Below are 24434 nucleotides of genomic sequence, written 5' to 3' on the forward strand. Positions count from 1 at the left end.
AAGTCTCATTTATTGAGGAAGTGAGCAGGGTCTAAATAGCTGTATAGTGGAAGCAGTTGGGTGGGACTAGTTGTGGATTGGTAGTGGAGATCCAGGACCACAGGAAGATGCCCAAGCAAGCAGGGATTGGTGCTGCAGCACTTCTTGCCCAAATAAGGGAAAATATAACAGGAGCTTTCTATCGCCCCCCCACAAGAAGGTTTTTTTTTTTTTTTTAATTAATTAGTTTTTTGTTTTTCATGCTGCACTGAAAGCTCACACTATAGCATAAGTAAGTGGAATTAATAGCAAACTAAAAATATCTGCCTAGCAAAGGAAATAATGACTAAAATGAGATGACAGCTTATGGGTTAGATAAAAATATTTGCAACCCATATACAATCTCTGATAAAGGGTCAATGTCCAAAATTTATAGAAAACTCATAGAACTCTATGGTAAAAAAACAAATATTAAAAAATGGGCAAGATGGGGACATAGCTTGTGTAAGTAACATGCACAGGGTTCTCAATTCAATCCCTGATAACATACACAAAGAAAAGGGGGTGGGACTTGAACATACTTTTCTGTACAAATGAAGATGTGCAAATGACTGGTAGGTATGTGAAAAATGCTTATTGTCACTAATCATCAGGGGAATACAAATCAAAACCACTATGTGAGATATGACCTGATTTTCATTACAATAGCTATTATAAAAAAACAAGAAAAATATCTATAAGGGTGTGGTGAAAAGACATATGATGCAGGTGGGAATAGAGATTATGTAACTATTATGAAGAATTTATAGAAATTTCTGAAGAAATTAAAAGTAGAACTGCAATATGGCCCACCAATCCTCTCTTCTGGCCATATACTGGAAGTGAAATTGCCACCTCATAAAGATATCTGCACTCTAATATTCATTGTAGTATTAGTTAAAACTGTCAAAATATGGAAACAATGTATGTGTCCATCAGTGGACAAATGGATTTTGGGAGTTCCTGGTCATGACCTTGTGAACCCAGAGGATGTTATATTAAAGTGAAATAAGGTAGGCCTAGAAAGAAAATTTGCCTGATCTAACTTGTTGTGGCAGTCAGTTTTCATTACCGTAACAAAATACATAAGATAAACAAAATAAAAAGAAAGATTAATTTTGGCTCACACTAAGGTTCAGTCCATGGTCAATTGATTGGCTTGTGGGAACTTGTGGTATAGGAAGTCATAACCTAAAGGTGGCTAAGAAGCAGAGAGAGGAGGCATTTCCTTCAAGGTTATTCCTTCACCAACTCATATTCCTTCTACTAGTTTGTACCTGTTAAAGGTTTTGTCAGCTGCTCAGTAACATCACAGACTAAATCAAGTTTTCAATACATGTGGTCTAAACCATAGCACATGTGCAGTCCAAGAAAAAAAGGTAACTATATGAGAATAGAGAAAAAGCAAGGTTTCCAAGATGAGTGGGTGGTTGGAAATGGGGAGGTGTTAGATCAGAAGTTACAAAGTAGCAACTGTGTAGGATGAAAAAATTTAGATAGTCATTTACAATCCAAAGACTGATGAAACTCATTGTATTTGGAATATCAGTTAAGTGAACAGATTTTAACTGCTTTTACTAAACACAATCACAAGTGAAATGATTGTTTTAGTTCATTTTGTGTTGCTATAACAGAATATCTGAGACTAGTAATATATGCAGAATAGTTTTGCAATTTGAGGGTGGAAAGATTGAGCAGCCCTAGCATGATAGATTGTATCATGTGCTAAAAAGACATGCAAGAGAGATAACAGAGAAAACCTGGTGTAGAAACCTATCCAGGTCTATGAGACTGAGGGCACATTCCTGTGAAATTTAACTCACTCTGAGAAAAGCTTTAGGTCCTCCTAAAGGCCTAATAGCCATCTGTTAAAGGCTCCACCATTGTCACATTGTCACAGCTCTAAGCATTGTCTCGTTGGACCAAGCTTCCAGCACATGACCCTTGGGGGACAACAGTGTACAACTACTCAAATAGTTTTTACTATAAATCATGCAAATTGGCATTTACCCACATATACATTCCTTGGAGATGAATTTTAATGGCTAGAAAAATTACATCATGTTTATCTTTTAGACGCTTTAAAAACCTAAAAATACATATTGTTAATCACAGGAATATTTTAGTAAAATATATTTATCGTTAGATAATGGTATATATTTTTTAAAGTATATTTATCAAGTAAAAAATCATTTAAAATATATTAAAATTATAAGAATGATAGAGATAATGTATTTCTATGTTGTTTTTTAATCAAATTTCATTAGCACATTTTAGATATACATAATGATCACATTCATCATACAGAATTTGCACCTGAAAGTGAAAATTTGTCTTGGAGCTGGGGTTGTAGTATTGCTCAGCAGCACAGTGCCTGCCAGGCAAGCGCAAGACCCTCACCTTGATTTCTGATACAACCCTCCCCCCCAACCAACCAAAAAAAAAAAGAAGAAAAACCTTGCCTTTTCTTTCCTACTCCCCTCCCTCCTTTCAGCTGCTCTACCCTTCCCCATTTACAAAAGCTTTGTTTACATGTTTTCCTTTTTTCAGTTTCCTTTTTGCCTTTCTCCCTTCCCTCTCTCTTGATCCCCTCCCTGTTTAAACATTTTCTTCCCATTTCACAATACCTATTATATCTTTTAGTCCTTATTTCCACTTTTCAGTTTCTCACACCAGAGAAACTATATGGTATTTACGCATACCTGTCCAATTTATTTTACTTAATGGTATGGTCTCAAGGTTTGTCCTTTTCCTAGGAATGTCGTAAGCTTATCCTTCTTTACGAAGCAGAGTAGTACTCCATTTTATAAAAAAACTATAATATTTTTATTTAATTTTATTGAGAAATATGAGTGAGACAGTTTCAAAGCTGATTAATAGGACAGTTTCAATAATCAATACATTGTACATTGTTATCTTCTTAGTGGTTATCCATAGTACAAGAAGCAGACAGGATATCCTGTCCAAACACTATTAGTACACATCTTTCTTTTCATTGAATTAAGCAAAAGTAGCTGTATATCTATCCTATTTTGTATATACAAATACAAAATGTCCTTTCCTTTGTATCCTCTTTTTTTTTTTTTTGTTTAGTCCTGTCAGAGGTGGGTATTCTATTGGCATCTAAATACTATAGGTGCTTGAATTTAGCAAAACAATCCAACACTGTCCAATAATCTATAATAGTAGTGGATTGTCCTCAGAAGTTATTGACTTGAACCTTTTACAGCTCATCGTATTAATATGGCTTTACTTTATAGACCTTGTTTTTATACTTTTCTGCTGGATGGTTAAGACCAAGATAAAGCAAGACCTATATAACAAGAAATGTAACTTTTGTATCTGATAAGGTCAGTCAGTACCCTTAGGATTTATTCTATAGCCCTGTACTGCACTTTGTAGATCTTTTGTCAGTGTCAGCCATGAGGATGAGTCACAGCCATTGCTTGACCAATTTGCTCTTTGTGAAAGCCTGAGAGAATGTTTTCTCTCTATGTAACCCTCCTTAGGCACACTCTACATCATTGATCACATTCCTCTGAGGCTCCATAACCTCATTGATCAGAAAATTTGGGGCACAACTGAGTTACATGATGTTACAGTACAGGTTCTCCTATGTCCTGAGTCTTCACTGATATAATCTTCTTTATCCATTCATCAGTTGATGTTCATCTCAGCTGTTCCCAATATTTGGCTGGTATATAAGCTGTGCCAACATATGTGGATGTGCATATATTGCTGTGGTATGCTGTGGGGACACAGCATATGAGATGAGGTAGAATCTCAGTGTTGTTTTAATTTGCATCTCTCTTTTAATTTTGTGGGGACAGTACCCAGGAGGGGAATAGTTGTGTCAAATGGGACCTCCAATCCTAGTTGTTTGAGGAATCTCCACACTGATTTCTGCAGTGGTTGTGATTTAGGGAAAAATGATCTCCCGACCTGACCTGAATGAGTTCGTGTTCTCTAAAACCGAAGAATGCGTTTTAGGAACAAACGGAGGTTAAGAGTGGAATATTTATTGGGAAAGAAAGCTTCCTTCTCAGAGGGGACAGAAGCGGGGCCCGAGCAGGTTGCCCAGGAAGCTGTCTCTTCCTGGTTATTTTTATACGGTAAAATCACGTGGGGCTAAGGAACTCTCTTAGGTGGACAAGAGATAGGACAAAACTATGGTCAGCCAATGGGATTATAAGCACCATTGCTCAGGAAAAATTGATTAAGTCTAGGACCAAATGGGGAAGCAAGTCATGTAGCAAGTGGGCATGGATGTAGAACAGGATTTTATGGGGTAGCTATCCAGTAGTAGCTGAATTACTGATTCTTTGGTCTCCCTCAGAGTGATGATCAATCTCAGATGCCACTCTTTAGGGAGGTCTGGTATTTGTTTGATCTTCGGTCTTTAGGTCTGGCCCATAGCGGGAGCATCCATCCCTCCCATAGTTGGAAAATATCTGGACTTCTGTGTTAACTCTTTCGAGGGCCTGGCCCTGCCTTGCTGCCTAAAATATTTCTATCTAACTGGGCTGCCTACAACAGTTGCACCAATCCATACCTGTAGTCTACGCTGTCTTCCAGAGAAGGGTTCCTTTTGCTCCACAGCCCCTCTAGCATTGGTTGTTGGTTGATTTCTTGATGATAGCCATTCTTTCTGAGATGAGGTGGAATCTCAGTGTTGTTTTAATTTGCATCTCTCAAATGACCAGTGATGTTGAATATTTTTTATGTATGTATAAAAGAAGTGTATATTTATTTCAGAGGTACATGTTTGGATTTGGTCTTTAAACTTGAGGGAGTCTGACCTTTTTTTTGAGTTCTGTATGTTCTCAATAATCATCTTTGGTCTGAAGAACAGCTGGCAAACAGTTTTTTCCCATACTGTAGGTTGTCTCTTCACTCTGCTGATGATTTCCCTTACTGTGCAAAAGCTTTTTAATAAAGCAAGATCCCAGTTGTTGATTCTTTGTGATAGTTCTGTGAGACCAGGGTTTTATTCATAAAGTCTTTGACTACAGCAGTGTTTTCAATAATTTTGTTTATAGCAGCACAATTTGTTATAGCTAAATTTTGGAAGCAAACCAGTGCCCAAAACAGAGGAATGGATTAAAAAAAGCAGTAATTTTATACAGCAGACTACTATTCACCTATAAAGAACAATGAAGGGTCGTTTATTTTTTTATTTTTTGTGGAACCGGGGATTGAACTCAGGCCCTTGAGTTTACCAGGCAAGTGGTTATTCTACTGAGCTATTTCCCTGGCCCCTATAAAGAACAATGAACTTGAGACATTTATAGGGACATGGATCTAACTGGCGACCATACTCATAAGTGAAACAAATCAGTCTTACATGTGTAAACATTGTATTGTCTTCCTAGTGTAAGAAGCCGAAAGAATAAATAAGGTCCAAGATGTACAATAGACATTGTGAAATGGGAAGAAAGTGTTCAAAAGGAAAGAGAAACTGGAATAAGGGAAAGGAGAAAAGGAAAATAAATATACAAAAGATAGTTAAAATAGCTATACTATTAATTGCTATTAGTTCATTGAGAAGAAAGGTGTATGCCTATATTTGTTTGATCACTTTTTCATGCCTGTGTCTTGTAATGTGAGCAAGTACTTTGAGGATAACAATATGCAATGTACTAACCATTCTTAGGCCTACAATTGTGTTTTGAATTTTTGGGGGCATGGAGGAATGTAGTGGGAAATGAACTGAGGACCTCATCCTTGCCAGGCAGGTGCTATGCCACTGAGCTAAATCTTTGGCTCTTGTTTTGAAATTTTATAGTTTTATCAGTTTTCTTTAATCCAATATATCAAATATATTGTAACATGTAATCAATATAACAATTACTAATGGCAATTCATTTGATTTTATTTTGAGTAAAAACAAGCAAAAACAGTTTTCAAATTTTGTGTTTTGATTGTTCCTGTTTTCTTTAAAAGTTTTAACTGTTCTATCTTCCAGCAAATTTAATATTTCTGTTTTAATATTTAGACCTTTGATTCATTTTTACTTTAGCGCGTGGTGAAAGATATGGGTCCAGTTTTAATCTCAGGCATGTGTAAAGTCAGTTTTTCCAGCACATTTATTAAAGAGGCTATTTTTCTTCCAGTCAAAGTGTTTGGCAGTTTTCTCAGTGATAAGGTAGCAGACTAGGTCTAGAGTTGTTTATGCTTCTAGTCTGTTGCATTGATCCTCAGGTCTATTGTCGCGAGTAGTGTGCTGTTTTTATCACAGTAGCTTTATAATTTCAAATAAGGAATTGTACTGCTCCCGAGTGGTTGTATTCTGGTAAAACTTTATTTGCAAATATGAGAGACCTGTTTGGTTTTTGTTTACAAGTCTGAGGTTTAATTTCTATGCTATCTTGCACAGTAGTACTTGATAAACCAAAACTATTTTGATTTAAGATATTAGATAAATGACTTGCATTTTAATAATGTTGTACCCTTGTACCTCCTTAAGTGATACTTAGATTTCTGAATTATTAATTATTCTGTTTGCTTGTTACTCAGTGTGTGGTAATTTATTAATAAAATACATTTTGTCAGGGCCGGCGAGCTAGCTCAGTGGACTAAGCGTCTGCTTAAGCAAGTGCAGGGACCAGGTTGATCCCCTGCATCACATGCCATGCCAGCCACTGAGACTGGGCATGGTGGCACACACCTGTAATACCAGCGCTGGGGAGGTTGAAAACAGGAGGATCACTAGGAGTGCGAGCTGCATAGTGACACCCTGTACTAAATACATAAAATAGTAAATAAATTTTTCCCCTTTTGGTCTCTATCTTTTAATGTATCTGTGTGAACAGAATATCTCTGGATTTATGTGTCAGATTTTTTTGGGATAAGTATTCTGTAGAAAGCAGTTAATTATAATACAGTTTTTAAAATCTGTTTTTATATTTTCATGACTTCCTTTTACCCCCTTTGAGACAGTTTCTCTATATGTAGTTCAAGCTGGCTAGGACTTGGGACTTACTATGTAGCCCAGGCTGAGCCCTGCTCTTTTGGCAGTTCTTCAGCCTTAGCCCCCTGAGTGCTGGGATTACAGGCATGCGCCATCACACCTGCCTATATAATTCATATTTTTATATGACAGAATAAATTAGGGTAAAACTAGTTTGTCATATAATGTCATTACTTTTTGATTTGAAAAATATAATTAATGAACCTCTGCACTGAAGAAGCCAAGATCAATTTTGTGAAACTGTTGTAAGGAAATAGGCAGAATTGGTAGAACAAAGTACTTTTGCTAGTGTTATGGTTCATGTCTAGGTGTCTGTCCCCAAAGCCCCATGAAGTCATTGGAGCTGGTTTTTAGATTTTTTGATTGTTTCATGGTACAAGACTGGGATTATGGGTATGAGTGCTACACCTGCCTTAGGGTGGGTAGCCTGCATACAGTATAAGGGATGGAAAGAGGCCTGCACCCTTTCCTCCTTTTTGCTTTTGTGCACCCATGAACTGTTATCCTTGTGCCATTCCACCCTACTTTGAAGCTAACTGATTTTGGACTGAAACTTCCACAAACTGCAAGCAAAATAAATCTTTACTTCTTTAATTTTGGGCATCAGGTATTTTGTTTCAGCAAGGGAGAAAAGCAACCATGCCAGCTAGTGTTTTTATTTTTATTTTTTTTTTAATTTTAATTTTTCTGAGAATGTAGTTCATGCTGGCCTCAAACTCGTGATCCTCCTGCCTCATCCTCCGTAGTATTGGGACTATAGGTGTGCACCACCATGCCTGGCACTTGCTAGTAGTTTTAGAACATTGCGTTCTGTTTTCAAAGCAGAAATACTTTTTCTTAAGGTAGTTAAAAATGATCATGATTGTGACTTTGTTAACTACCTACCTACCTAATAGTTTGTGGAAAGACCCTGTAAATAATATCAAAGTTAGTATAGATTAACTGTGTGAATTTGTTATGTCAATAGGAATAATTTAGGAAAGCATTAAGTGTTTAATTTTAGTTTTTTCTATTTTCCTACATAGAATGTTAGTAGTTTCATGGATCAAAAATATTCCGTTATCTGCAAAATTCAGCTTCTCACTTTCCTCTCTTTCCCCAGGCAGTGAATTGCAATTTTCATGGCCCACAAATTAGTTAATGATAATTTGAAGTGGTCTATCTGAAAGGCAACACATTCATAGTTTTACTCTGCCACATATGAATTATACTAAACAAAATGTAATTAGGATATTTTAGAATTAGAGACTAAGAGGTAGCATGGCATAGTGAAAGACCATGACCTTTGGAGACATATTCCTTCACCTTAAACTCTCCAGATTTCTTTTTCTTCACTCTGAGGTGTAAATGAGATAGAGGAGCTTTTTTTAAAAAATGTATTTGGTACAGGGTATCACTACACAGCTCATACTCATGGTGATCCTCCTGTTTTCAGCTTCCCCAGCACTGGGATTGCAGGCATGTGCCACCACACCTGGACTCAGTAGCTAGCTCAGTGCACCTGAGGGTAGGGCTGTTGCCTGGCATGGCTTGTGGTGCCAGGGATTGAACCCTAGTCCCTGTGCTTGCCTAAGTAAGTGTTTCATCTGCTGAGCTATCTCGCTGGCCCTAAAGGAGTTTCTCTTATGTGTGACTCAGAGTCCATATTACAACGGAATCTCTGTTTTTATTTTTGTGTCCTTTGCATTTAGGCAATGCAGTTTACAAAATTGCAGCTGAAGTAGTTTTCCTGAAGCCTAAAAGTAGTCATCTTTTCTTTCTGAAAATCCTTCAATGTTTCTTTATTAGCCTCATGATGAAGTCTGTATTCCTAAACTTGCTTTCAGAGCCCATAGGTTTTTCCTAGCTTTATGATCTATTCCCCTGTTAAACTACTGACCGTTGAGGCTCACAATCTCTAAGCTAATGTTCTTTTTTTTGGTCTTCCTTTTTACTCCTTGCCTTTCCCTGCTTCCATAAATGTTTCTATTGCTTCTATTGTTTAGAAGATTAAGTAAAGTAAATGCATATGAGAGATTGAGAGCTGCATTAAGACCATTGGAGCAGGATGTGTAGGTGGCATATGCCTGTAGTCTCAACACTTGGGAAGCTGAGACAGGTGGATAGTGAGTTCAGAGTCTGCAAGTGGTCCATTGTGAGTTCAAAGCCAGCCTGGACTACCTAGAAAGATATTGTCTCAAAACAAGGCACCTCCCACTACTACTGACAACAACAATAACAACAGACCATTGGGTTAAGATTCAGACCTCAATTTAGTCTTGCCTCCTTCATTTACTAGTTAGGAAAGCCTTAAAAATTAGTATCTCAAAATTTTATTTAATTTCACCTGTGATACAAGGACTTTGTTTAGTTTACTGCATAAAAATGGTTTTAAAAATCTTACACAAAACTGTTAAGCATTATCAAGTGTCTATTTTGGGTATTTGTAGGATAGCAGCATTTCATGTTCAAAGAGAATCCCCCAAACTCCCAAGTAGCTATATAGAGAAAGCCTTTAAGGAGGTGATTCATACTAACTGAGGTCATGGGGTTAAAAACCTGATCTCATACGATACCCTTATAAAAAGGAAAGCCACCAGAGATTGAGCTTGCTTTGCCACAGGAAGAGACTTTTAAAAAAAAATGTATTTAGTGCAGGTTCTCACTACACAGATTGGATTTGTAGTGATCCTTCCTGTTTTCAGCCTCCCAAGTGGTGGGATTACAGGGGTGCACCACCATTCCCAAACTCAATCATCTCTGCCCACCCCTGGGGCAGGGCCAGCATGGTTAGGACACATCAAAAAGCTGGCTGTCTGCATGCCAAGGAGAGATGCCTTACAAGCAACAGAATCTTGCTTGAGGCTTTACCGTGAACTATTAAAAGAAAAATTGTTCTTTCAGCCACCCAACGTATAATATTTTGTTAATGGTAGTGCAAGAGCTAACTAATGGAGATTAAAATGTATTTACCTTGTGGGAACAGCTAAGTACAGTGATTTTTTTTCCAGATAATATTTTAGTGAGTAAATTAGCAGACTAATTTAGAAGACACCCTCAGTAGTTTCTTAATTATGCTTAGAGATCTTTTCTTTTATCTGTGTGACCAGGGGTATTACTATAAATTATTACTTTGAACTTCAGGTAAGCCTGGTTTTGAAATTTATTTCCCTTCCCCATATAAAAGTTAACTCATTTTGTATACATTCAGCTATAAGCAATTAAATCAATTAGGCTTAAACAGTAAAGAATATCTGTTACATATAACAAAAAGGGCCATACCGAGATTATACCAAGGTTGGTTAATTTTGCTTAGTGACAACAAGGATTCAGTTTCTTTCTTTCTTTCTTTTTTTTTTTTTTTTTGGAACCTGGGATTGAACTCAGGCCCTTGCACTTGCCAGGTAAGCACTTACTCTATTTAGCTACCTCTCCAGCCCCGGATTCAAGTTCTTACCGTTTTCCTTTTCATCCTTGGTGGGATTATAGTGATAGATTATTTACCTTATTTTTAGTTTAGTAAATGCCTAGGGTTTTTAATAAAAATGTTACATAGTGAGTATTTGTTATGATTTGTGTCTAGGTGTCCCCCCAAAGCCTCATGCAGTCATGGAGCAGCTTCTGGAGTTGGTTATTAAACCTTGATCCAATGCTGGGATTATGGGTGTGATTGCCCTGGGGCAGATACTTGGCATTACAGTGTAAAGAGGGGAGAGAGGCTAGCTAACTGCCTGAACTGTTGGCACTGCCTTTGCTCTTGCTCTTTGCCACTGCCATGAAAGGTTGTTCTCTGCCACGTGCCACTCTGCCTTGGAGCCTGTTGAGTATAGACTGAAACCTCCACAAACTGTGAACTAAATAAGCCTTCCCTTTCTTAATTTTGGGTGTCAGGTATTTTGCCTCAGCAACGAGAGAAAAGTAGCCAAGACGTATTGAACTTTGGAAATGTCAGAAAAGAAAAAAGGAACACAAATCATTTAAAATCCAGCTATTTAACCATGTGGCAGCACATGCCTATAATCCCAGTACTTGGGAGGCTGAGGCAGGAGAATTGATATGAGTTCGAGGCCAGTCTGGGATACAAAGTGAGCCTGCTTGTACTACATAGTGAAACCTTGTCCCCCCCACCTACCAATTTTATTGAGAAACCAATAGCAATGAGACAGTTTCAAACCAAATTGGTAGGACAGTTTCAATAGTTAACACATTGCATACATTCTTCCTAGTGGTTAATTGCTGTACAAGATGCGGACATGATATCCTGTTTACAAACACCATTAGAACAAATCCCTCTATTCATTAAGAGAATGTAACTAGAAACCTTGTCTTAAAAAAAAAATCCAACTATTTAACATGCTGCTGTATCTCCTTTCATTATCTGGATGTATTAGTTTGTACAAATACTAATATTACCAAATAAGTTATTATACTAGCCATATAAGTACATATTTTGGGCTCTTTTTCCACTAAGAGATACCAAAAATTGTTCTCATTTGTAAAATTTTTAGGAAAAGCAATTTGCCTTTATCTACGAAAACATTGGACACAGAAAAGTGTATAGTGAAAGTCACTCTTACCTCACCAGATGACAAATAATATAGTAGTAAATTTCTTCTAGACTTGCTTTGTATGTGTGTAAATACACATGATGTAAAACATCACATACATAGTAATTCTAGTCTTTTATTCCTGACAATTTGGAAGGCAGCTATGTTCACCACTATACCACCAATGCCTCTATTCCTCACAATTTGTATACCTTATGTAGTTCATATTCTTTCTAGTTTGATTCTTTACTTAATTGTACATCTATGGCCTTATGAGGAGTTCCATTTGAATGGGTAGAAAAAGCTTAGGCATAGTTTATAAGGTTCTACATCATATATTGATAACATCTGAAAGTAATCATAGATAGCAACATAGTCACACTCAGAAGTGACCTTGAAGGATAGTAGTGAAGGGAAATTATTCTCTCCAAAACTGCTTCGAATAATTGACCTAGTTGAGGAAGTTGGGAGGATCTGTTTTGATTTATGGCAGTTAATAATGGGCTTGGGAGGAGATGATTGAGAGTATGGAAAATAGATACAACGGATATTCTTCTGAATTGGCATAGAATAGTATGTGTGTGTCCTCAGTATTACCTCTGGATTTCAGCCTCTCTCCACCAACCCCTTTCCTTGCCTGATGGGTTTATGGAAAAGATGGGATGAGGACAATTATGGAGTTATGGGTATACTCTGCTCACAAGACTGACCTGGTTATGCTATTGCTGAATAACTTGCCAGTATCAGAGAGCCAGCACTAATTTGCTTAGGTGCCATTTTTCTGGAGGGATTTCTTGCTGTATTTTTGTCACTGGGACCAAACACCAAACAATGTAAAGGAATAAGGTTTTGGTTTTTTTTTTTTTTTTTAATGTATTTAATACAGGGTCTCACTACACAGCTTGAACTCTTAGTGATTCTTCTGTTTTCAGCCTCCCAAGTTCTGGGATTATAGGCACCTGCTACCATGCCCAGGCTCAGTCGCCGGCTCAGCAAGCCCCAGGGGTGGGGCCAGCACAGCATACTGAGGATCGAACCCTGGTCCCTGTGTCTGCCTAAGCAGGCGCGTTAAACTGCTAAGCTATCTGGTTGGCCCTCAGAATAAGGTTTATTTTGACTCATGGATTTAGCAGTTTTAGTCCATGTTCAGAGCAGAAACATGGCATGTGGAGGAAAGCTACCCACCTTATGGCAACCAGGAAACAGAAGGATAGGGAAAGAGCCCAAGAAAAGATATATATTCCTCAGAGACATGCCCTCAGTGACCTACTTCCTCCAGCTAGACTCTTCATCCTTGTAATACATTTAGCTATGAATTTATCAATTTAATCTGTTGATAAGGTTTAGCATCTTTACAGCCTGAATCACCCCTCTGAATATCTTTTCATTTGATTTTAGCCAGAAAACTGGAAAGTGATGGGCAGTTTCATATGCCAGTCTAGTTGACAGTCAAGAGTAGACATCACACTTGCATTGGACCACTTCTATAATGGAAAGGAGAGGGCTATTGTTCTTCCTGGAATAGCATTTGAAATATGGATTTGCCTACGCTGCTTGAATTACTTCTTAGAAAACTTATTTATGCCTTACAGAAAGTCTTATTATGTTGTAGTATTTGAACCACTTTGGTTTTTGCTGAGGAGTTCATTTGTATAGTAAGTGAAATGTGGCATTGAAGTTATGTTCATGGAATTTCTGGTCTTCCCAAATTCCTCATTATCCTTGAGTAGCTAAATTGGTATGATAGTGGAAGATTCACTTACTCTGCCAGCTGGGTAACAACTATGTAGGATGGTAATAATATTATCTAAAAGGTCTCTTCTGTGAAACTGCAACCAGTAAGTGGTGATGCTTCTTTCATTGCTAGCATTCACAAATCAGAGAATCAGGTAATAGAAATGGAATGAACTTCTCTCACTTGTGCCCCTAATAATTCATGAACAGAATTTTTGGGTCTTTGTTCCACAATTCTGGCCTGTGGTAGTTCAGAGTCCTTAGCTTCCAGTTTTTATCAGGGGACACACGATTGGTTCTGTTAAACTGGAGGCTGAAGAGCTGACCACTTTAGCTTCCTCATATCTGTGAACTAGAAGACAAAACAGGTGATTGGTTAGGATGATTTATCTTGTCAGAAGGAAATTTGGCTCCAGTGGGGGTAAAGGGGAATATGTCTAGAATACAGGAAATCTTGCATAGTATTCCTTGTCTCTTCCATGCCCTATGATACAAGTTAATGAAAAACTAAACATAATATAGACAGGGATGGTAATCTCAGATAACATTTGGGTTATTCCACCAGGGGAAAACTGTCCAGATGAATTGCTTGCTGAAAGGAAAGGGGTAAGTAATGGGTAGTAGGAAAAGAAAATGAAGCGCATCAGCTGTGATCTCATGGCAAGTTATAAATGAAGACTGGTTATCTATGGATCTCTCTCATTCATTCATTCATTCATTCATTCATTCATTCATTTTGGGTCTTTTTCAGACAGGGTCTTGCTATGCAGTTCAGGCTGCCCTTGAGCTCACTTTGTAGCCCAGACTGATCTCAAACTCACATCAAACCTTCTGCCTCAGCCTCCCAAGTGCTGGGGTTATAGGCGTGTGCCACCATGTTCAGCTCTGTATTTCTTTAATACCTTAATATTACTGCATATTTACCACTGTTTTTCTTGCCCCTGCTTCTTCCATACTATATCTAAAGATATTTTAATAGTGATTACTTTTATTTTACTATTCAGGTTACATAAGATCAGAGGGGAAGATATGACTCATAGCTAGAAAGAAGAATGTTGCCTGCTTCAAGAAAGGAAGAGATTTTTATATTTTGTTGTACGTACTTAGTACTTTTTGTTGTTTTTCTTTACTCATAAATGTATTATGACTGGAAGAGATGTGTATGTATACCATGATAGCACTGTACTGTGATGGTCTAATGTATGTCTATTTGCTTCAGCTCAAACCATGAGTCTTATAAATTCCTTCCCTGTATGGCCAAGCCTACAAGGTTAAACTTCAACAAATGAATTTCTGTAGTCAGCATTCTCTATTCCCTGCAGAATTTCCTGTCTGGTTAAATGTAGTAAGAGAAAGGTGCTGGTGGTTCCAATTTGACTGTTTTCTCTTGTTCTGTCCTGACACCCCACCCCCACTCCCCATTGGTGATAATATAATGAAAACTATCATCAGAGCTACTCTGTGGCAGGTCTGCAGAGGCACAGCCTTGTCATGAGGTTTTCTTTTGTAGTCTCATTTGTTTAGATTCTCTAGCAGACTGACTGAAGACTCCCTGGTCTTTTATTGTTCAGCTTGGACCTTCAACTATTCCTTTACTTCCTTTTTTTTTTTTTTAATTAATGTATCTAGTACAGGGTCTACACGTTCTCACTACACAGATTGGACTCATAGTAATCCTTCCTGTTTTTCAGCCTCCCAAGTGCGGGGATTATAGATGCATACCACCATGCCCAATCTCATTTGCTCTTTCAGCACGCCCTGGGGGTGGGGCCAGCACAGCTGGCAGGGCAAACTATGGATCAAACTCCTGGCCCCTGCGTCTGCCTAAGCAGGCACTTTAGTCTGCTGAGCTATCTGGCCGGCCCTATCTTATAAATTTTTGAAAATGATTGTTACTAGCCATTTGTGTGTGTGATCTTACAACCAAAGACAATGTGAACATCCTTGAATGTACAAAGTGAGATTGTTTATACTTAATCTTTTGTTTTTTATGTTTTTATGCATTTTAGATACACATAATGATCACATTCGTCATAGAGAATTTGTACCTCTGTATGATATAACTTGTTTTTCTTCCTTCCCATTCCCCTACCCTCCCTTCAGGCCCTTCTCTCCTCTTTTTTTTTTTTTCCCCCCATAATTTTATTGAGAAACAAATAGCAATGAGACAGTTCTCTGCTCTCCCTTTGAAAAGATCTTTTATTTCTTTTGGTTATATTCCTAGAAGAGAAACATAAATTTATTTTAGATAGTTGATGTTCTCAGATTATAATCCTTAGGAATGTATAAAAGTGTTTGCCCAAGCTACTACTACTTCTTTTTTTTTTTTTTCTTTGCTAAACCACATTAATTTACAGCTTTAAAGTACAGTGGAAGTCCAAAATTTCTTGACACTTTCACCTGGGTCCTCCTTGTAAAGAGCCAAGTCCATACATCAGTCCTCATTATCAGCGAGGACACCTAATTTTTGATAAGTCCACTGGAAAGGGTTTGGATGTGAGAAGTGACCTAACAGCATCTGAGTTGGGCCAGAAGTGCCTTAGAATCCAGAATCACAGGGTTATGCATAAAACTCAGCCAGGATCACCCTGTATCTGGTGGGCTGTGGACAGTCTGTACCAGAAGCCCCAGCATGAGCACCATCAACAAGCAAGACAGACTCCACCACCTTGGCCTCCTATACTGAAGCTGACATGCTGTTTGTATCCTTTCACTATCCCAAACTACCCTGCCCCCCGACACTACCTCTTGATCATTATGATTCTTGCAGTTTAATTACTTTAAAGAAATAAATGTATGAGAAGATAATGGTTTAACTTCAAAGGAACAAATGAAAGGATAAGCAGGTGTTTTCTACTCATTTTCTTTGAATAATACTTAACTGTGTAACTATGCATTTAAATATAGTTCTTTTTATTTTAAAGAGAATAAAAGATTTTTTAAAAATTGGGGCCGGGGAGATGGCTCAGTGGAATAAGCGCTTCCCTGGCAAGCACAAGGACTTGAGTTCAATCCCTGGTTCTGAAAAAAAAAAAAAAAAAAATCATGAAAATGATACAGGGCCGGGGAGATGGCTCAGTAGAAAAAGCGCTTCTCTGGCAAGCACAAGGGCCTGAGTTCAACCCCTAGTTCTGAAAAAAAAAAAAAAGATACAGAATTTCAAAACAAGATGATAGGAAATTAATGGTTGTTGTATTGCATATTGTTAATCTTAAAGGTAGTGGTTCAGATTACTAGATAAAGGCATGTAAAATTGATAAGAAAATTAAGCATTAACTATTCCTTTCAATAAACCAATAGAAATTAGTAGTACAATTACCTTAGCTATCGTGTGTGTGTGTGTGTGTGTGTCTGTCTGTCTGTGTGTGTGTATCCCGTCCTTTCTTTTCTCCTTTCCCTCATTCCAGTTCTTTTTGAGCAATTTCTTTCTCTTTCACAATATCTATTTACTCTTTCAGTTTCTTATACTAGTGAGACAATACAATGCTTACACATGCAGATCTGAATTATTTCACTTATGACTATGGTCTCTACTTGCATCCAAAAAGCCCTGAGTTTATCCTTCTTTTTAGTTGAGTAATACTCCATTGAACAAAAGTATCTTTTTTAATCCATTCCTCAGTTGATGGGCATTTGGGTTGTTTCCAAGATTTAGCTATGACAAATCGTGCTGTCATACACATGGATGCACATATCACTTTGGTATGTTGTTTCCATTTCTTAGGAAAAAAAAAACCTAGCAGAGGAATTACTGGGTTGAATGGAATCTGTAATCCTTTTTTTGAGGATTTTCCACACATTTCCTTAGTGGTTGTACCATTCTACACTTCCAACAGTGGAGAAATGTTCCTTTTCCTCACGGATTCCCCAGCATTTGTGCTTGCCAGGCAAGCTCTTATTCTACTGTGGTTGATTTCTTGTTAGCTATTCTGGGGTGAGATGGAGTCTCAGGTGTTATTTTAATTTGTGCTTCTTGAATAACCAATGGTGTTGGACATTTTTTCCATGTGAGAAGGGTGTATTCATCTCAGATGCCCATTTTTGAACTGGGTCTTTGAATTTTGGAGGCCCGATTTTTTTTCTTTTTAATTCTTTATATATTGTAGATAGAAGTCCTTTGTCTGAGGGACCACTGGCTAATTTTTCCCCCCAATTTGTAGAGTTTCATTTTACTCTGTGAGTGATTTCTTTTAATGTACAGAAACGTTTCAAACAGATGAGATCCTATGCTTAAATCTTTGATCCATTTTAACTTTAGTGCATGATGATAGACATGGGTCTAATTTTAGCCTTTGGCATGTGGAAAGACAGTTTTCCAGCACCATTTATTAAAGAGGCTATCTTTCTTCTAGTGAACATGTGTGGCCCTTTTGTTAAAGTGGCTGAGTGTGTTTGTGGTTCTGTCTGCATCTTCTAGTCTGTTCCATTGATCCTTAGGTCCGTTTTTTTGTCAGTACCATGCTGATTTTATCACAGTAGTTTTGTAGTATAATTTCAAGTCAGGGATTGTGATATCCCCTGTCTTGATAGTTGTTCTTTTTAGGACTGATTTTTTTTTGGTTTTTGCCTTAAACCTATTTTTAAGGATTGTAGTATTATAAAAGATGGTAAAGGAATTAGTTTGAGAAAAGTGTTAATGATTTAGTATATTATTATGGTAAATCTTAAAATTGCAGAGCTGAATTATCTAGTTATTGGAAGTGCTTTGGCGATATACCTTGATTTGTGAAAGTTTAAAAACATAGTTTACATGGGTATGTGGCTTTTGCCTGTAATCTTAGCTACCCAGGAGGCTAAGGATTGCAGATTGGAGTCTAGCTAGGGAAACTTAATGACACCCAGTCTCAGTAAAAAATTAACATATTCTCGCTGGCTTGAACCATTGTTGGTACCTGGCATGCCTGTTCTGTTGGGTGGCCTATACCATTGGCACAGTTAATCACTTTCATCAGTTTATTTTACTAATAAAGTTAATGAAAAGTCTATAAATGGTCTCAGTGTAGTTGCTTAGATTTTAATAATTATTGCCCAAATGTTAATACTAATTCATATTATTTATAATTACCAAATAAAATTATTATGGTAATCAATATCATTTCATTAAATTCAAAGAAATTTAATATTCATAGTTTATCAGTTCTCTAAATTTTATTTTATTTTATTTTTTTGGCGGAACCGGGGATTGAACTCAGACCCTTGCGCTTGCTAGAGAAGCACTTATTCCACTGAGCCATCTCCCCAGCCCCAATTCTTTAAATTTTAACATGGAAATATTATATGTACCCCATTAATAGTATATAATAATAGGCATTTACAATTACTGTACCACAAATTAGCTGTTACAGTTTTTTATGCCATTTTAATGTTTCCTTAAGAAAGTATAATATGATGACACCTGGTCTGCTAAATCAATACCTTTCTTTGTATTATTGTTTTTTGTTTTTTTTCTCCGAATGCCCTCAGGGCTTGTTTGGCTGGCTGGAGAGTTGTGGGGATCAAACTAGAGCCACCTGAGGTTGACAGCTTGGTGGAAGCAGCCACTTAAAGAACTGAGCTAGGGCCAGGGCCCCATCTTTGTATTATTGTAATCTAAGATTCTCCTGATAAGTGATAATGTGCGGTGGAACAGACATGTACCACTCCTGATTCATGCTGGCGAGAATGATGGAATTCAAAGTAGAGCTGCCAGGTCTCTAGATATAAGAACCACCATGAACATTTAAAGACTGGCTCTTATGGTTTAGATTGAGAATGACCACTAGACACCTCCTGCAAGGCTTTAGGAAGGTGACTCAGTCTTGGGGGAGGGGCCTTAAAACTGACTTGCTGTTGGCGGCAGGGCCTGATGAGTCACTGATGATGTCCCCTGGAGAAGTATATTGCTTTTCCCAGCTCCTCTCTTCTTTCTGCTTCCTGGTTGCCATGATCCGAACAACTCTCCTCCGCTGCAGGCTCTTTACTGCGTCATTTCTGTATTTCAAGTTCTCTAGAAGGGCAAGAGTGCACTTAGACTGAAGGCAGTGAGCTGGTGGATGGAGTGTTTTAAGCTCTCAACATGGGAAGCAGCTGTCCTTTAAAATTCACTGTCTAAATTTAAGAATTATTGTCATTTTTGGTTGGCTAGTTTAAGTGATGGAGGGGAAGATCGGAAAGGATGCTGAGGGGAAGGACGAGTGAGAGGAGAGAAAGTACAGGGAACAAAAGGTCCTTGGCTATTGATAAGGTACTTTGGTCTATAGCTGTGTTTCCAGAATTTAAACCGAGCAGGTATTGTAATTTCAGTGTTTGGAGAAAGGCTGCCTAGGGGGAACTAGAGTATGAGATGGAGGCACTCCTGTTTGTGTCCTTTGATGGAAAAGACAGGGCTGTGGGTTCTCACACAGAGACATGTTTTATCAACATCTGTGAACAGTCTTTGGCTCTTGGAACATACAGAATGAAATAGAACAGATAGAGTTTTCCTTTGGAAGTTAGAGAAATTTGAATTTAGGTTTGAATTCCAAGTAAATTAAAATGTTAAAAAAAAGTGATAGACATGGTGTTTCTAGAAAGAGTGTGAAGAAAGTTAAAAGACATAGAGCCAAAGTGGCAGAAAACTTAAATTTATTTTAAATGCATGTGAGACTTTTCTTTTTACCCAGAGAAGGTCATCAGATAACTTGTGCTTAGGAGACAGAAAAGTTAGTTTTTTAGTAATAATTTTCAAATTATTTTCAATTTCAATTCAGTAATTAAAGCAGTTTTCAAAGAAGGTTCAAAATGAGTAAGAAGGGCCTGGGAGATGACTCAGTGGAATAAGCTTCCCTGGCAAAAGCGCAAGGGCCTGAGTTTAATCCCTGGTTCTGGGGGTGGGGGGAAGTAAGAAAGAACATTTTAATTTGTATTGTTACTCTAAAATGTTATTTTACAGGTCATTACTATAGGGTAGGCTAAGTATAGGTATAGATTTTGTTGTTTTACTCTATATTACATTTTTCAATAGTAGGGCTTTAGGAATGTAGCTCTTCAAGTTAGCTAATAGGTTGGTGTTTGGAACTTAAATATGCAGCCAAAATACCACAATGACAAGTTGGAAGAAAGCAGTATTATTAGTGAATAATTAAAATGAATAAATAATAAAGCAACGTTTCAAATTTATTTTTAATTAAAATTATATTACATTAAGTAAAATATTAAATTGATTAAATATTAAATAATTAAAATATTAAATTGATTAAATATTAAATCTATTTGAAGAGATAAGAGTGAAGTTTAGAGCTACACCAAAATGATACTGGTGTTCTGGTATTTCTTGTAATACTAAGATATCCCTTATCTTTCAAAAAAAAAAAAAAAAGGATTCTGGATACATGAAAACATTAGTGAAACTAAATTTTAGTGGCTTTGTGATTCAAACTTAGCAAACATAAGGCCAAGTATAATGTGAATTTATAAAACTAAGCTTATTAAAGTTGAAGTTCAATAACAGGAGTTATATTTGTATATATTATACTATACTTACAGGGAAATAGGAGACACAATTAAAATACTCTTTCCTATTTGAATTTCTGTAATTTGAGATATTGCTGTCTTTTGTTTGGTAATTTAGAGGAAGCTGTATGTTAATTTTTTAAGTAGATACATACATTTTAACTGCCTTGAGAAAGATGGAAAGAGATTGAAAGACAGGTGAGATAGAAAGAGGTTGATTTCTTATATAGCTAAGAATATATACTGGCAGTTTATCTTCTAATTTATAAGCCCTTTGTGTGACCTGTAGAACCCTTATTTTATAAAAATACAAAGTATCTAAGGGAGGAGAACGTAACTCTTTCATACTGAATTTATAAACTTGAAATACATTTATAACCAATTTTTGTGCAGATTTACTTTTCAGATTCATAATCTTTAGGAGAAATTAATGATGGCTAGACCTGCACCCTGTAAGGTCCTCACAATGCATATGTGCCACAATAGAGCACTTGAAATATTACAAAACTGGGAAATGAAATTCTCCCTCCCTCTCTCCCTCTCTCCCTCTCTCCCTCTCTCCCTCTCTTCCTCTTTGTGTGTCTGTCTCTCTTGTCTCTGTCTCTCTTTTTCTCTTCCTCTTCCTCCTTTCTTTCTTTCCTATTTTTTGTCTTTTTGAGGCAGGGTTTCTCTATGCTGTTCAGGCTGGCTTTGAACTCACTTTGTAGCCCAGTCTGGCTTTGAACTTGTAGCTATCCTCCTGCCTCAGCCTTTTTGAGTGTTAGAATTACAGGTGTATGCCACCACACCTGGCCTGGCAAAATGCATTTTATTTTTTTTAATTTTTAATTTTTGGTGGAACCGGGGATTGAACTCAGGCCATTACACTTGTCAGGCAAGTGCTTATTCTACTGAGGTATCTCCCCGGCCCCTCAAAATGCATTTTAAAGTTAAGCCTTAGTTATTTTAAATTTAAAAAGGGAAGCATCATAAACTATTGTTTTATATTAAATACAACTTTGTTTTGGTAGGACTACGTTTTACTTTATTGGTGTGGAACATGCATGAGTGATTTTTATACCTGGAAATGCTACCATTTCTACTAATATTTCATTGATAATTCTTAGTTCCACAGTCATATAAAGAAAGCTGGGGAGGGGCCGGGGAGATGGCTCAGTGGAATAAGCGCTTCCCTGGCAAGCGCAAGGGCCTGAGTTCAATCCCCGGTTCCACAAAAAAAAAAAAAAAAGTTATCTGTGGAAAAACCTATTTTCTGTGGTTTAATGTTAAAATGCTGAATATGTTTCTTTTTAACATTGGAAACAAGTACTGTTCAGTATTACACTAAAATTCCTAGCCAGTGCAGTAGAAAAAGGAAAAGAAACAGAAGACATCCATATCGGAAAGGGAAAAGTAAACTTTTTATTCACCAGACTGCATGATTATATATGTAGAGTAATCTGTATCATCCAGAACAATGATTCAAGCTAATTAGTGCATTTAGGAATGCTGTAGGCTTGCAAGGTCTGTATTAGAAAATCAGTTGTTGGTCTGTACACTTAATATACTGTTGTCAGATTGGTGTAGTAAGGTTTTTGATTGAATTGTGATTTTTTTAATTGAAAAAAATTACAAGTTTGTATTTTCATAGAACACTTGCTTAATGAATGTTACCCTAAATCAATGTTTTATTATTTTTGTTTTTATTTCAGGCTACAGACAAGAGAAAAGCATTAGAAGAGACCAAAGCATACACAACCCAATCTCTAGCTAGTGTTGCTTATCAAATAAATGCATTGGCCAACAATGTACTCCAGTTGCTGGACATCCAAGCTTCTCAGCTTCGGAGAATGGAATCTTCCATCAATCATATCTCACAGGTAATAGCATGTAAGAAACTCTAAGTTCACATTATAGAGAGCCTTTCCTGGTCCTTGTCTCAGTCTGAGAAGTTTGTATTTGTAATCCCATGGATAAATTATTGAAATCCTGTCATTCCAGTCTACCGCTTCCAGTGCAATCCACAGCAAGAATAAAAACACACTAAAGCATATTTATGGTTATGAGGTCACCAAAATCTTCCTGTGTCAGCCTCCTGAGTGCTGGGATTGTAGATGTGTGCCACCATGCCCAACTTGGTTTCTTTTTTTTTAAGGTTAAATAATAATAAATAGTGCACAGGTATAGTACACTCACATCTCTACCCATATCACATTTCCTTAGTCAGTTCATCCATTGAGGCTTTTAAAAAATTCATATATTTAGGGTCAGGCTCCTGAATTACTGTAATCCTAGCACTCGAGAGACTGAGGCAGGCTGGTCACTGTAAATTTGAGGCCAGCCTAAGCTGTGAAGTCGATTCAAGGCTTAGCCTGAACTACATTTGGTCTCCAAAAGACCAAAAATAAAATTAAAAAAAAATTTATTAAAACAAATGAGTTTTTTATTTTATTTTATTTTTTTTTTTTGTGGTGCTGGGGATTGAACCCAAGGTCTTGTGCATGTAGGGCAAGAACTGTTGTTACTGAGACAGACTGTCATAGTTACTTTTCCCTCATTGCTGGGACAAATACCTGACACTTAAAATGAGGTAAGGAAAGATTTATTTAGCTCACAGTTACTGGAGGTTTCAAAACACTACCCCTACTCTACAGGTCTGGAGGAGAGACTGGGGTGCTGCGACTTACATGAGGCTTTGGGGGGACAACTAGACACAATCCATAACACAGCCCAAGAAATGAACTTTTCAGAGAACTAACATTAAGAAAGTTGTTTTGATTTTGTTTTTGTGGAACCAGGGATTGAACTCAGGCCTTTGCGCATGCCAGGGAAGTACTTATTCCACTGAGCCATCTCCCTAGTCCCAAGAAAGTATTTTTTTGTATTCATTTATAGTTAGCATTTCTTTCTTTTTAAATGAATGAATGATTGATTGATTGATTGATTGATTGATTGATTTGAATAAGGTCTTGCTACACAGCTCGGACTTGTTCCTCACTCAGCCTCCCCAGTGCTGGGATTACAGGCATGCGCCATCACTCCTGGTATTGGTAGCCGGCTCAATGCCTGGGGCTGGCATGGCATGTGATACTGGGGATTGAACTTGGATCCTTGCACTTTCCCAGCAGGTGCTTAGACCACTGAGCTATCTTCCCAGTCCTATAGTTACCATTTCTGAGCAGAAAATACATTTTATATGATTCAAGTCCTTTGAAATTTATTGGATATTATTTTACTGTCCAGAGTTGTGATGATCTTTATTTATGTAATATTCAAATATGAAGTATTGTGCTATCCTGGTGATGGTTAATTCTTTGACTTTATTTTATACTGCGAATTGAACTTTGGACTTTGTGCTTGCCAGGCGGGTGGTATGCTGTTGAACTATATCCCCAGCCCTTCGTTTGACATTTGTATGCCTGAAAAAGGCTTGCTTTTTTTCCCCCTTCCCTTTTATTATGACTAAAATAGATACAACATAAATTTATCTTTGTAACCATTTTTAAATGCACAAATTAAGTAGCTGAGCATGGCAGTGTATGCCTATAATTCTGGCACGTTAGAGACTGAGGCAGGAGGATTACCTGAAGTTTGAGGAGAGCTTGAGCGACATAATGAGTTCAAGGACAGCATGAACTGCATAGTGAGACCCTCTCTGTCTGTCCGTCCGTCCTTTTGTCCATCTGTCTGTCTCGGTCTCGGTCTCTCAGTCTCTCAGTCTCTCTGTCTCTCTCTCT

General features: G+C 37.3%; 1 protein-coding gene across 14 annotated transcripts in view; it reads left to right on the plus strand.

The window, feature by feature from the left end:
• Window positions 1-24434, plus strand: part of Abi1 (abl interactor 1) — a 134310-nt gene that overhangs the window by 30361 nt on the left and 79515 nt on the right. For all 14 annotated transcript variants that reach the window (XM_023701961.1, XM_023701963.1, XM_012517072.2 and 11 more), the window contains exon 2: window positions 22410-22577. In XM_023701961.1, coding sequence (XP_023557729.1) covers window positions 22410-22577 — 168 coding nt within the window. The remainder of the gene's footprint in view (window positions 1-22409; window positions 22578-24434) is intronic.

The sequence above is a fragment of the Octodon degus genome, unplaced genomic scaffold (assembly GCF_000260255.1).
Source record: "Octodon degus isolate 3935 unplaced genomic scaffold, OctDeg1.0 scaffold00145, whole genome shotgun sequence".
In the NCBI taxonomy this organism is placed as follows: Eukaryota; Metazoa; Chordata; class Mammalia; order Rodentia; family Octodontidae; genus Octodon; species Octodon degus.